The sequence below is a fragment of the Coregonus lavaretus genome, assembly GCF_964263955.1.
Source record: "Coregonus lavaretus genome assembly, contig: HAP1_SCAFFOLD_443, whole genome shotgun sequence".
NCBI classification, from domain to species: Eukaryota; Metazoa; Chordata; class Actinopteri; order Salmoniformes; family Salmonidae; genus Coregonus; species Coregonus lavaretus.
In genome coordinates this window covers 103424-118622 of record NW_028165336.1, presented here as the reverse complement: position 1 = coordinate 118622, position 15199 = coordinate 103424, and the positions used below count along the sequence as shown (strand labels likewise).

General features: G+C 43.1%; 1 protein-coding gene and 1 long non-coding RNA gene across 2 annotated transcripts in view; one reads left to right on the top strand and one right to left on the bottom strand.

The window, feature by feature from the left end:
- Positions 1-15199, bottom strand: part of LOC311115952 — a 91707-nt gene that overhangs the window by 40064 nt on the left and 36444 nt on the right. The window lies entirely within an intron of this gene.
- Positions 2297-13377, top strand: LOC311115943 (NLR family CARD domain-containing protein 3-like; the record flags this gene model as incomplete). Its single annotated transcript, XM_084191061.1, has 7 exons — positions 2297-4096; positions 4382-4551; positions 6027-6200; positions 8201-8374; positions 9867-10040; positions 11783-11829; positions 12739-13377. Coding segments are annotated over 7 exons (3066 nt in total), but the record flags the coding sequence as incomplete, so codon positions are not given.

Sequence of the window (15199 nt, the reverse complement as noted above, 5' to 3'; positions counted from 1 at the left end):
CTCGATGGTGCAGCTGTAGAATTTTTTGAGGATCTGAGGACCCATGCCAAATCTTTTTAGTCTCCTTAGGGGGAATAGGCTTTGTCGTGCCCTCTTCACGACTGTCTTGGTGTGTTTGGACCATGATAGTTCGTTGGTGATGTGGACACCAAGGAACTTGAAGCTCTCAACCTGTTCCACTACAGCCCCGTCGATGAGAATGGGGGCGTGCTCAGTCCTCTTTTTTTTCCTGTAGTCCACAATCATCTCCTTTGTCTTGGTCAAGTTGAGGGAGAGGTTGTTGTCCTGGCACCACACGGCCAGATCTCTGACCTCCTCCCTATAGGCTGTCTCATCGTTGTCGGTGATCAGGCCTACCACTGTTGTGTCGTCGGCAAACTTAATGATGGTGTTGGAGTCGTGCCTGGCCATGCAGTCATGGGTGAACAGAGAGTACAGGAGGGGACTGAGCACGCACCCCTGAGGGGCCCCCGTGTTGAGGATCAGTGTGGCAGATGTGTTGTTACCTACCCTTACCACCTGGGGGCGGCCCGTCAGGAAGTCCAGGATCCAGTTGCAGAGGGAGGTGTTTAGTCCCAGGATCCTTAGCTTAGTGATGAGCTTAGAGGGCACTATGGTGTTGAATGCTGAGCTGTAGTCAATGAATAGCATTCTCACGTAGGTGTTCCTCTTGTCCAGGTGGGAAAGGGCAGTGTGGAGTGCGATAGAGATTGCATCATCTGTGGATCTGTTGGGGCGGTATGCAAATTGGAGTGGGTCTAGGGTTTCTGGGATTATGCTGTTGATGTGAGCCATGACCAGTCTTTCAAAGCACTTCATGGCTACAGACGTCAGTGCTACGGGTCGGTAGTCATTTAGGCAGGTTATCTTAGAGTTCTTGGGCACGGGGACTATGGTGGTCTGCTTGAAACATGTTGGTATTACAGACTCAGTCAGGGACATGTTGAAAATGTCAGTGAAGACACTTGCCAGTTGGTCAGCACATGCTCGGAGTACACGTCCTGGTAATCCGTCTGGCCCTGCGGCCTTGTGAATGTTGACCTGCTTAAAAGTCTTACTCACATCGGCTACGGAGAGCGTGATCACATAGTCGTCCGGAACAGCTGGTGCTCTCATGCATGCTTCAGTGTTGCTTGCCTCGAAGCGAGCATAGAAGTGGTTTAGCTCATCTGGAAGTCTTGTGTCACTGGGCAGCTCGCGGCTGTGCTTCCCTTTGTAGTCTGTAATAGTTTTCAAGCCCTGCCACATCCGACGAGCGTCAGAGCCAGTGTAGTATGATTCAATCTTAGACCTGTATTGACTCTTTGCCTGTTTGATGGTTCGTCGGAGGTCATAGCGGGATTTCTTATAAGCGTCCGGGTTAGAGTCCCGTTCCTTGAAAGCGGCAGCTCTACCCTTTAGCTCAGTGCGGATGTTTCCTGTAATCCATGGCTTCTGGTTGGGGTATGTACGTACGGTCACTGTGGGGACGACATCATCGATGCACTTATTGATGAAGCCAGTGACTGATGTGGTGTACTCCTCAATGCTGTCTGAAGAATCCCGGAACATGTTCCAGTCTGTGCTAGCAAAACAGTCCTGTAGCTTAGCATCTGCGTCATCTGACCACTTTTTTATTAGCCGAATCACTGGTGCTTCCTGCTTCAGTGTGTTAATGAGAAAGCATTTAGTCTCTTGCTTAACTTATTGACTTTATTTATTTCAGTTGCTTGAAGAGAACATTATGACATTTGTGAAGAACGAGCTGAAGATGTTCAAGAGGATTCTTAGTCCAGAACTCCCAGAAGGCTTTGAGAGTCAGAAGCAGGATAAGGAAGTGGTGGATGCTGAAGATGAGAAGCAGGAGAGCAGTGCCAGAGAGGGGGCTCTGAAGATCACACTGCACGTCCTGAGGAAAATGAACCAGAAGGAGCTTGCTGACACACTGGAGAAAAGTAAGAGCTGTCTGCCTCATGTTGAATGCTGTTTTAGAACATTTAAAAGCTGTAGCTAAAGTACAGCTAAAGTAGCTGTGTTACTAATTCATTTAGACAGAGAGAAGAGGAGAGACAGAGGAGAGAGAGAGAGACAACATTATTAATGCCATCAATAATACCAATAATGATATAAATCAGTCACACCAGTGTGTAATGCATTATGAAAACATTTACAGATTTATATAGACAAGAGAATAAATTATTATAATTTAAACTTTATAAGACAGTCTTAGAATACTGTAGGCATTAAAACAGATGTAATATTAATATTATCTGTGTTATTTATAGATTCAGATGAGCGTGCTGTGATTCTTCAACGTGAACTCAAATCTGATTTAAAGAAGAAGTTTCAATGTGTATTTGAGGGGATCGCTAAACAAGGAAACCCAACACTTCTCAATAAGATCTACACAGAGCTCTACATCACAGAGGGTGGAACAGGAGAGGTCAATAATGAACATGAGCTGAGACAGATTGAGACAACAACCAGGAAACAAGCAAGACCAGAGACTGCAGTCAAATGTAACGACATCTTCAAACCCTTAACTGGACAAGACAAACTTATCAGAACTGTGCTGACAAAGGGAGTCGCTGGCATTGGAAAAACAGTCTCTGTGCAGAAGTTCATTCTGGACTGGGCTGAAGGAAAAGCAAATCAGGATGTCCAATTTGTATTTTCATTCCCTTTTCGGGAGCTGAATTTGATGAAAGGTGAAAAACAAACTTTCATTGAACTTCTCAATCACTTCTCAATGGAAAACAAAGAATCAAGAATCTCCAACTACGACAAGTACAAAGTTCTGTTCATCTTTGATGGTCTGGATGAGTGCCGACTGCCCCTAGACTTCCAGAAGAACAAGATCTGTTGTGACATCACAAAGTCAACATCAGTGGATGTTCTGCTGACAAATCTCATCAAGGGAAATCTGCTTCCCTCTGCTCTCCTCTGGATAACTACCCGACCTGCAGCAGCCAATAAGATCCCTTCAGGGTGTGTACACCAGGTGACAGAGGTACGAGGGTTCAATGACCCACAGAAGGAGGAGTACTTCAGGAAGAGATTCAGTGATGAGGACCTGGCCAGCAGAATCATCTCACACATAAAGACATCAAGGAGCCTCCACATCATGTGCCACATTCCAGTCTTCTGTTGGATTTCTGCAACAGTTCTTGAACACATGCTGAAACATAAGAGAGAAGAGATGCCCAAGACTCTGACTGAGATGTACTCAAACCTTGTGGTGTTTCATACCGAACAGAAGAATGAAAAGTATCTTGGGAAAGAAGAGACAGGTCCACACTGGAATAAAGAGAGCATTCTGTCACTGGGAAAACTGGCTTTTCAACAGCTTGTGAATGGCAATCTGATTTTCTATGAAGAAGACCTGAAAGAGGCTGGCATTGATGTCAATGAAGCCTCAGTGTACTCAGGATTGTGCACACAGATCTTTAAAGAGGAATGTGGACTGTACCAGGACAAGGTGTACTGCTTCGTGCATCTGAGTATTCAGGAGTTTCTGGCTGCTGTATATGTGTTCCTCTCATTCATCAACAACAATGAGAATCTAATGGATGAACCTCAATCAACCAGTAACAATCTAATGGACAACCTGCAAACACATTCCAGTGACTTGTCTTCACTGTTCAGAAATAAGCCTGAAGTTACTTTCTACAAGAGTGCTGTGGATAAAGCCTTACAAAGTGAGACAGGAAACCTGGACCTGTTCCTCCGCTTCCTTCTGGGCCTCTCACTGGAGTCCAATCAGAAGCACTTACGAGGTCTACTGACAAAGACAAGAAGCAGCTCACAGAGCCATGAAGAAACAGTCAAGTACATCAAGGAGAAGATCAGGGAGAATCCCTCTCCAGAGAGGTGTATCAATCTGTTCCACTGTCTGAATGAACTGAATGACCATTCTCTAGTGGAGGAGATCCAAAGCTACCTGAGATCAGGAAGTCTCTCAGAAGCCAAACTTTCACCTGCACAGTGGTCAACTCTGGTCTTTGTGTTGCTGACTTCAGAAAAGGAGCTGGATGTGTTTGACCTGAAGAAATACTCCAGATCAGAGGAAGGTCTTCTGAGGCTGCTGCCAGTGGTCAAAGTCTCCAGAGCTGCTCTGTGAGTAAATCAAATGACATTTAAGTACTAATCATCAGGAAGAAATATTCAGTTTAGAGTAAAATATGTATTATAATATGTATATAATATTCTATTGAAAAACATATTGAATAACTGTATTGATGTTCACATTAGTATAACAATATGACCATACAATTCTACGAGACGGAAGATGAATCTATTTGTTGTTTAAGAGAATAAACCAAATGCATCTGCCATTGTCCTTCTACACTACTGGTGATAAATTAACAGTTTGTGAAATCATGATGATCTCTCTGTCAGGTTGTCAGGCTGTGGACTCACAGAGAAAGGCTGTGCTTCTCTGGTCTCAGCTCTGAAGTCAAACCCCTCACACCTGAGAGAGCTGGACCTGAGCTACAATCACCTGAAGGATTCAGGAGTGAAGCTGCTCTCTGCTGGACTGGGGAATTCCCTCTCTAAACTGGAGACTCTGAGGTCAGTATTCCTGTAGTTGGTCAACAAGTGATAACTGTTCACCAGATCCACATGTGTTTACCAGGCACACATAGTCCACACCATATGTGTTTGGACAGTGAAGCTTACAGTTTTAAATTTGGTGCTATGCTCCAGCATTTTGGATTTGAGATAGAATGTTTCATGTTAGGCAACAGTACAGAATGTCACCTTTTATTTGATGTTAATGGTGAGAGGTTAGCATACCTTTTATTTGAGGTTCTTCATACATATCAGTTTTACTGTTTAGATGAAAGCACTTCATGTATGTAGTTCTCCCATTTGAAAAAGTCGTAATCATTTGGACATATTCACTTATATTGTATTAAAGTAGTCAGAAGTTTAGTATTTGGTCCCATATTCCTTACCTGCAGTGATTACATCAAGCTTGTGATTCTACAAACGTGTTGAATGCATTTGCAGTTTGTCTTGGTTGTGTTTTGGATGATGTTTTTCCCAATAGAAACTGAATGGTGAATAATGTCCTGTCATTTTGGTTTTCACTTCACTTGTATTGTCAGTAAGAATAGAAGATGTTTCTGAACACTTCTACATTCATGTGGATGCTACCATGATTATGAATAATCATGAATGAATCGTGAATGATGATGAATGAGAAAGTTACAGAGGAACAAGGATCATACCCCCTCTGTTATTGGTAATGGTGAGAGGTTAGCATGTTTTGTTGTAGCCTCTGTAACTTTCTCATTCATAATTGTTCATGAATCATTCATGATTTTTCTTAATCTTGGCATCATCAGGATTAATTTAGTAGTGTTTGGAAACATGTTATCTACTCACTTAGACAGAAAATTACTCCAGTCATCATCCACCATTCAGTTACTATTGGACAAAACATAACCCAAAACACAACCAAAACAAACTGCAAATGCAACCAACGAGTTTGGGACCAAATACTCAACATTTGACTACTTTAATACACTGTAAGTGAATTGGTCAGAATACGTTTGACTTCTTCAAATAGGGGGACTAGATACATAAAGTGCTTCCATTTCTAAACGGTGAAACAGATATGTATTAAAATACCCTCAAATAAAAGGTGACATTATATCCTGTCACCTCATACGAAACATTTGATCTCAAATCCAAAATGCTGGAGTACAGAGCCACATTTAAAATGTTATCTTCACTGTCAAAATAGATATGGTGTGGACTGTATACTCAATACAATCTAAATCTGATACCTCACTGTCTGTCTTTTGACTGATACTGCTTTTTAAACTGCTCTGGTCAGTCTACTCAAATATTTGTACTTTATGTTTTTCTCTACAATCAATATATGATCATTTCTAATAATGAAACATTCATTAATTTATTAATAGATATGGCAGGTTTCAGGACACTGATATATCTGAATATGTTGAAAAAATATACTGCCACTATTTTCACCACCAAAGAATAGCAGTGTGATTTTAATATGAATTGACTCTTTGCAGGCTGTCAGGCTGTCTAGTCACAGAGGAAGGCTGTGCTTCTCTGGTCTCAGCTCTGAAGTCAAACCCCTCACACCTGAGAGAGCTCGATCTGAATAACAATGACCTGAAGGATTCAGGAGTGAAGCTGCTCTCTGCTGGACTGGGGAATCCCCACTGTAAACTGGAGACTCTGAGGTCAGTATTCCTGTAGTTGGTCAACAAGTGATAACTGAACACCGAAAATACAAAATAAGTGCGCACACAAGTGCGAAACTCTCCAAAACACTGGAGCCAAACAATACAGCACCTGCTGACAGGCGGAGAATTACACACAACACACGACTAACAAAACCAGAACTTATAGGACACATAATTAACACTAAACGGAAACAGGTGTACAACTAAGACAAAACCAAACAAACATCGATAACATACAACGGTGGCAGCTAGTACTCCGGGGACGACGACCGCCGAAGCCTGCCCGAACAAGGAGGAGGTGCAGCCTCGGCCGAAACCGTGACACACACATACTCATTCAAGGGTTTTTCTTAATTTTTTACTATTTTTTACATTGTAGAATAACAGTGAAGACATCAAAACTATGAAATAACAAATATGGAATCATGTAGTAACCAAAAAAGTGTTAAACAAATGAAAATATATTTTATATTTGAAATTCTTCAAATAGCCACCCTTTGCCTTGATGACAGCTTTGCACACTCTTGATATTCTCTCAACCAGCTTCACCTGGAATGCTTTTCCAACATTCTTGAAGGAGTTCCCACATATGCTGAGCACTTGTTGGCTGCTTTTCCTTCACTCTGCCGTCCAACTCATCCCAAACCATCTCAATTGGGTTTAGGTCGGGTGATTATGGAGGCCAGGTCATCTGATGCAGCACTCAATCCCTCTCCTTACACAGTCTGGAAGTGTGTTGGGTCATTGTCCTGTTGAAAAACAAATGATAGTCCCACTAAGCCCAAACCAGGAGGGATGGCGTATCGCTGCAGAATGCTGTGGTAGCCATGCTGGTTAAGTGTGCCTTGAATTGTAAATAAATCACAAACAGTGTCACCAGCAAAGCACCCCCACACCATAACACCTCCTCCTCCATGCTTTACGGTGGGAACTACACATGCCGAGATCATCCGTTCACCCACACCGCTTCTCACAAAGACACGGCGGTTGGAACCAAAAATCTCAAATTTGGACTCCAGGCCAAAGGACAAATGTCCACAGGTCTAATGTCCATTGCTCGTTATTCTTGGCTCAAGCAAGTATCTTCTTATTATTGGTGTCCTTTAGTAGTGGTTTCTTTGCAGAAATTAGACCATGAAGGCCTGATTCACACAGTCCTCTCTGAAAAGTTGATGTAGAGATGTGTCTGTGACTTGAACTCTGTGAATAATTTATTTGGGCTGCAATTTCTGAGGCTGGTAACTCTGATGAACTTATCCTCTGCAGCAGAGGTAACTTTGGGTCTTCCATTCCTGTGGCGGTCCTCATGAGAGCCAGTTTCATCATAGCGCTTGATGGTTTTTGCGACTGCACTTGAAGAAACTTTAAAAGTTCTTGAAATGTTCCTTATTGAATGACCATCATGTCTTAAAGTAATGATGGACTGTGGTTTCTCTTTGCTTATTTGAGCTGTTCTTGCCATAATATGGACTTGGTCTTTTACCAAATAGGGCTATCTTCTGTATACCCGCCTACCTTGTCACAACACAACTGATTGGCTCAAACACATTAAGAAGGAAATAAATTCAACAAATTAACATTTAAGAAGGCACACCTGTTAATTGAAATGCATTCCAGGTGACTACCTCATGAAGCTGGTTGAGAGAATGGCAAGAGTGTGCAAAGTTGTCATCAAGGCAAAGGGTGGCTATTTGAAGAATCTAAAAAATAAAATATAGAACATTTGTTTAAAACTTTTTTGGTTACTACATGATTCCATATGTGTTATTTCATAGTTTTGATGTCTTCACTATTATTCTACAATGTAAAACATAGTTTTAAAAAAACTAAACAAAAACTTGAATGAGTAGGTGTGTTCAAACCTTTGACTGGTACTGTATATATACATATATGAATAGATATGGCAGGTTTCAGGACGTATCTGAAAATGTTGAAAATATATATTTTCACCACCAAAGAATAGCAGTGTGGTATTAATATGATTTGACTCTTTGCAGGCTGTCAGGCTGTGGAGTCACAGAGGAAGGCTGTGCTTCTCTGGTCTCAGCTCTGAAGTCAAACCCCTCACACCTGAGAGAGCTGGATCTGAGTAACAATGACCTGAAGGATTCAGGAGTGAAGCTGCTCTCTGCTGGACTGGGGAATCCCCACTCTAAACTGGAGACTCTGAGGTCAGTATTCCTGTAGTTGGTCAACAAGCGATAACTGTTCACTAGATCCACTAGTGTTTACCAGGCACACATAGTCCACATTATATGTGTTTGGACAGTGAAGCTTACAGTTAAAAATGTGGTGCTATGCTCCAGCATTATGGATTTCAGATATAATGTTTCATATTAGGCAACAGTACAGAATGTCTCCTTTTATTTAAAGGTATTCATATATATATATATATATATATATATATATATATATATATATATATATATATATATATATATATATATATATTTATATATATATATATATTACCGTTTAGAAATGAAAGCACTTTATGTATCTTGTTCTCCCATTTGAAAAAGTCGTAATAATTTGGACATATTCACTTATATTGTATTAAAGTAGTCATAAGTTTAGTATCTGGTCCCATATTCCTTACCCACTGTGATTACATCAAGCTTGTGATTCTACAAACTTGTTGAATACATTTGCAGTTTGTTTTGGTTGTGTTTTGGATGATGTTTTTCCCAATAGAAACTGAATGGTGAATAATGTCCTGTCATTTTGGAGTCACTTCACTTGTATTGTCAGTAAGAATAGAAGATGTTTCTGAACACTTCTACATTCATGTGGATGCTACTATGATTATGAATAATCATGAATGAATCGTGAATGATGATGAATGAGAAATTTACAGAGGCACAAGGATCATACCCCCTCTGTTATTGGTAATGGTGAGAGGTTAGCATGTTTTGTTGTAGCCTCTGTAACTTTCTCACTCATTATTATTCATGAGTCATTCATGATTTTTCTTAATCATTGCATCATCAGGATTATTTTAGTTCTGTTTAGAAACATGTTATCTACTCACTTAGACAGAAAATTACTCCAGTCATCATCCACCATTCAGTTACTATCGGGCAAAACATAACCCAAAACACAACCAAAACAAACTGCAAATGCAACCAACAAGTTTGGGACCAAATACTCAACTTTTGACTACTTTAATACACTATAAGTGAATTGGTCAGAATACTTATGACTTATTCAAATAGGGGGACTAGATACATAAAGTGCTTTTATTTCTAAATGTTGAAACAGATATGTATTAAAATACCCTCAAATAAAAGGTGACATTATATACTGTCACCTCATATGAAACATTTGATCTCAAATCCAAAATGCTGGAGTATAGAGCCATATTTAAAATGTTAGCTTCACTGTCAAAATAGATATGGTGTGGACTGTATACTCAATACAATCTAAATCTGATACCTCACTGTCTGTCTTTTGACTGATACTGCTTTTTAAACTGCTCTGGTCAGTCTACTCAAATCTACAAGCAATACTTTGATAATTTCTAATAATAATACATTAATTTATGAATAGATATGGCAGGTTTCAGGACACTGATGTATCTTAATATGTAGAAAAAATATACTGCCACTATTTTCACCACCAAAGAATAGCAGTGTGGTTTTAATATGATTTGACTCTTTGCAGGCTGTCAGGCTGTCTAGTCACAGAGGAAGGCTGTGCTTCTCTGGTCTCAGCTCTGAAGTCAAACCCCTCACATCTGAGAGAGCTGGACCTGAGCTACAATCACCCAGGAGACTCAGGAGTCAGACTGCTCTCTGCTGGACTGGAGGATCCACACTGCAGACTGGAGAAACTCAAGTATGTAGAGGGTTTATGTCAATGTTCATATCAGACATGTTGGAGTTTTCAGGCTAGTTAAGACGAAGATTCTGACCACCACTTGGACTAAGTTATATAAAGACTGTGTGTGTGTGTGTGTGTGTGTATGTGTGTGTGTGTCCAGTGTGTGTGTGTGTGGGTCCAGTGTGTGTGTGTGTGTGTGTCCAGTGTGTGTGTGTCCAGTGTGTGTGTGTCCAGTGTGTGTGTGTGTTTGTGTGTGTGTGTGTCCGGTGTGTGTGTGTGTGTGTGTGTGTGTCCTGTGTGTGTGTGTGTTTGTGTGTCTGTGTGTGTCCAGTGTGTGTGTGTGTGTGTGTGTGTGTGTGTCGTGTTTGTGTGTCTTTGTCCAGTGTGTGTGTGTGTGTGTGTGTGTGTGTGTGTGTGTGTGTGTCCAGTGTGTGTGTGTGCACACGTGTATCAGTACACACACTGAACACACACACACACACACTGGACACACATACACACTGGACACACACACACAAACACACTGGACACATACACACAAAGGACACACACACACACAAAGGACGCACACACACACACACACACACACACTGGACAAACACACACACTGGACACACACACACTCACACTGGACACACACACACACACACTAGACACACACACACACTGGACAAACACACACACACTAGACATACACACACACACTGGACACACACACACAATGGACACACACACACACTGGACAAACACACATACACACACACACACACACACTGGACACACACACACACACACACACACACACTGGACTCACACTGATCACACACACACACACACACACACACACACAAACACTAGACAAACAAACACACACTGGACACACACTAGACATATACACACACACTGGACAAACACACACAATCGACACACACACACACTGGACAAACACACACACACACACACACTGCACACACACACACTGGACACACACACACACACACTGGACAAACACACACACATTGGACACACACACACACACACACACTAGACATACACACACACTGGACACACACACACACACACTGGACACACACACACCCACACACACTGGACACACACACACACACACACTAGACATACACACACACTGGACACACACACACAATGGACACACATACTCACACCTGACAAACACACACACACACACACACACACACACTGGACACACACACACACTGGACAAACACACACACACACACACTGGACACAAACACACATACTGGACACACAAACAAACACACTTGACATACACACACACACTGGACACACACACACACACACTGGACACACACACACACACACACTAGACATACACACACACTGGACACACACACACAATGGACACACATACACACACTGGACAAACACACACACACACACACACACACACACACACACACACACACACACATACTGGACACAAAAAAACACACACACTTGACATACACACACACACTGGACACACACACACTGACACAGTGGACACACACTGGACACACACACTGTGTCCAGTGTGTGTGTATACAGTGTGTGTGTCCAGTGTGTGTGTGTGTGTGTGTGTGTGTGTGTGTGTGTGTGTGTGTGTCTGTGTGTGTGTGTGTGTGTGTGTGTGTGTGTGTGTGTGTGTGTGTGTGTGTGTGTGTGTGAGTTCAGGTGTATCCCTCAATGACTGTCTGTTCTTCTGCTTACCGCTACAGTGTGGATCATGGTGGAGAGAACACAATGAAACCTGGACTTAGAAAATGTGAGTGTTGACTGCTGTGAAGAATATTACTAAGAATAAGTCTTAATTCAAGTGAAGTCAAAGTCAAAGACCACCATCATTACTTACTTGGTCATATTAAATATCAGCTGTAGTTCTACAGAAGCACAAATCAGGGACAAAGTTTACAAAGAGTTGCTTTGACAATGTGTGTGTCTGTGTGTGTGTTCAGGATGTGTGTGTGTTTGTGTGTGTGTGTGTGTGTGTTCAGTGTGTGTGTGTGTGTGTGTGTGTGTGTGTGTGTGTGTGTGTGTGTGTGTCCAGTGTGTGTGTGTGTGTGTGTGTGTGTGTGTGTGTGTGTGTGTGTGTGTCCAGTGTGTGTGTGTTCAGGATGTGTGTGTGTGTGTGTGTGTGTGTGTGTATGTGTGTGTGTGTCCAGTCTGTGTGTGTGTGTGTGTCCAGTCTGTGTGTGTGTGTGTTCAGGATGTGTGTGTTTGTGTGTGTGTGTTCAGTGTGTGTGTGTGTGTGTGTGTGTGTGTGTGTGTGTGTGTGTGTGTGTGTGTGTGTGTCCAGTGTGTGTGTGTGTGTGTGTGTGTGTGTGTTTGTGTGTGTGTTCAGTGTGTGTGTGTGTGTGTGTGTGTGTGTGTGTGTGTGTGTGTGTGTGTGTGTGTGTGTGTGTCCAGTGTGTGTGTGTGTGTGTGTGTGTGTGTGTGTGTGTGTGTGTGTGTGTGTGTGTGTCTGTGTGTGTGTGTGTGTGTAATGAATGGGAATAAGTGTGTTTTATATTAACATACAGTATAACTTATGATCATTGAACAAGTCTCAAGTTACCTTAACTTATCCTTTTGATACCTAGAAACATCTACATTAAATGAATTAGTGAAAAGTGAGTTAACATTCTAATGTGAATGATGATGATTTCAAATATTGTGTCTGGTTTTTATCCATCAGATGTCTGTGATCTCACACTGGACCTAAACACAGTAAACAGATTCCTCTCTTTGTCTGAGGAGAACAGAAAGGTGACATGGAGGAGAGAGAAGCAGCCGTATCCTGATCACACAGAGAGATTTGAGGACTGTGGACAGGTGCTGTGTAGAGAGGGTCTGACTGGGCGCTGTTACTGGGAGGTAGAGTGGAGTGGGAGTTGGGTTGATATAGGAGTGACATATAAAGGAATCAGCAGGAGAGGAAGGGGTAATGACTGTCTGATTGGATGTAATGACAAGTCCTGGAGTCTGTTCTGCTCTGACAACAGTTACTCTGCCAGGTACAATAATAATTCCACTACCATAGACGTCCCCTCCTCCAGCTCCCACAGAGTAGGAGTGTATCTGGACTGGCCAGCCGGCACTCTGTCCTTCTACAGAGTCTCCTCTGACACACTGACCCACCTGTACACATTCCACTCCACATTCACTGAGTCCCTCTATCCAGGGTTTAGGGTTCATGATGTTGACTCCTCAGTGTCCCTGTAAATAATAACCATGGTAACACTGACACACACACACAAACTGGACACACACACACACTGGCCACACACACAAACACAGTGGACACAAACACACACACACACACTGGACACACACACACACACTGAACACACACACACTGGACACACACACACACACTGGACACAAACACACACTGGACACACACACACACTGGACACAAACACACACTGACACACACACTGGACACACACACACTGGACACACACACACACTGGACACACACACACACACACACTGGACACACATACACACTGGACACAAACACACACACTGGACACACACACACACACACTGGACAAACACACACACTGGACACACACACACACACACTGGACACACACAAACACTGGACACACACACACACACACACACACACACTTTATACACACACACACACACATACTGAACACACACACACACTGGACACACAATGACACACACTGGAAACACAAACACACTTGATACACACACACTGTACACACTCACACACACACACTGAACACACACACGCTGAACACACACACACCGGACAAACACACACTGGACAAACACACACACACACACTGGACACACACACATACACACTGGTAACACACACACAGGACACACACACTCACACTGGACACACACACTCACACACATTGGACACACACACACACACCTGACACACACACCTGACACACACACCTGACACACACACACACACACACATAGGACACACACACAGGACACACACACAAACTGGACACACACACACACACACACACACACACACAAACTGGACACACACACTCACACACACTGGACAAACACACACACACAACTGACACACACACACACACACACAGGACACACACACAGGACACACACACACACTGGACACACACACACACACACACACACACACACACACACACACACACACACACTGGACACACACACACACACACACGCACTGGACACACACACTCACACACACTGGACAAACACATACGCTGGACACACACACACTGGACACACACTCACACTGGACCCACACACATACACACTGGACACACACACACACTGGACACACACACACACACTGGACACACACACACCTGACACACACACACAGGACACACACACAGGACACACACACACACACACATACTGGACACACACACACACACACTGGACACACACTCACACACACTGGACATACATACTGACACACACTGGACACACACACATACACACTTACACACACACACACTCACACACTGGACACACACACACACACTTGACACACACACACTGGAAACACACGCTCACACACACTGGACACACACACATACACTGGACACACACACACTGGACTAACACAAACACACTCACACTGGACCCACACACATACACACTGGACACACACACACACGACACACGCACATACACACTGGACACACATACCTGACACACACACACACACAGGACACACATACTGGACACACACACACACACACACACACACACACACACACTGGACACAAACACACACACTGGACACACACACTCACACACACTGGACACACACAAACACCCACACACACTGGACACACACACTGGACACACACACTGGACACACACACATACGCTGGACACACACACACATGACACACACACACACACTCACACTGGACCCACACACATACACAATAGACACACACACACACACACTGGACACACACACACCTGACACACACACACACACAGGACACACACACAGGACACACACACACACACTGGACACACACACACACACACACACACACACACACACACACTGGACACACACACTCACACACACTGGACACACACACACACACACTGGACACACACACTGGACACACACACACACA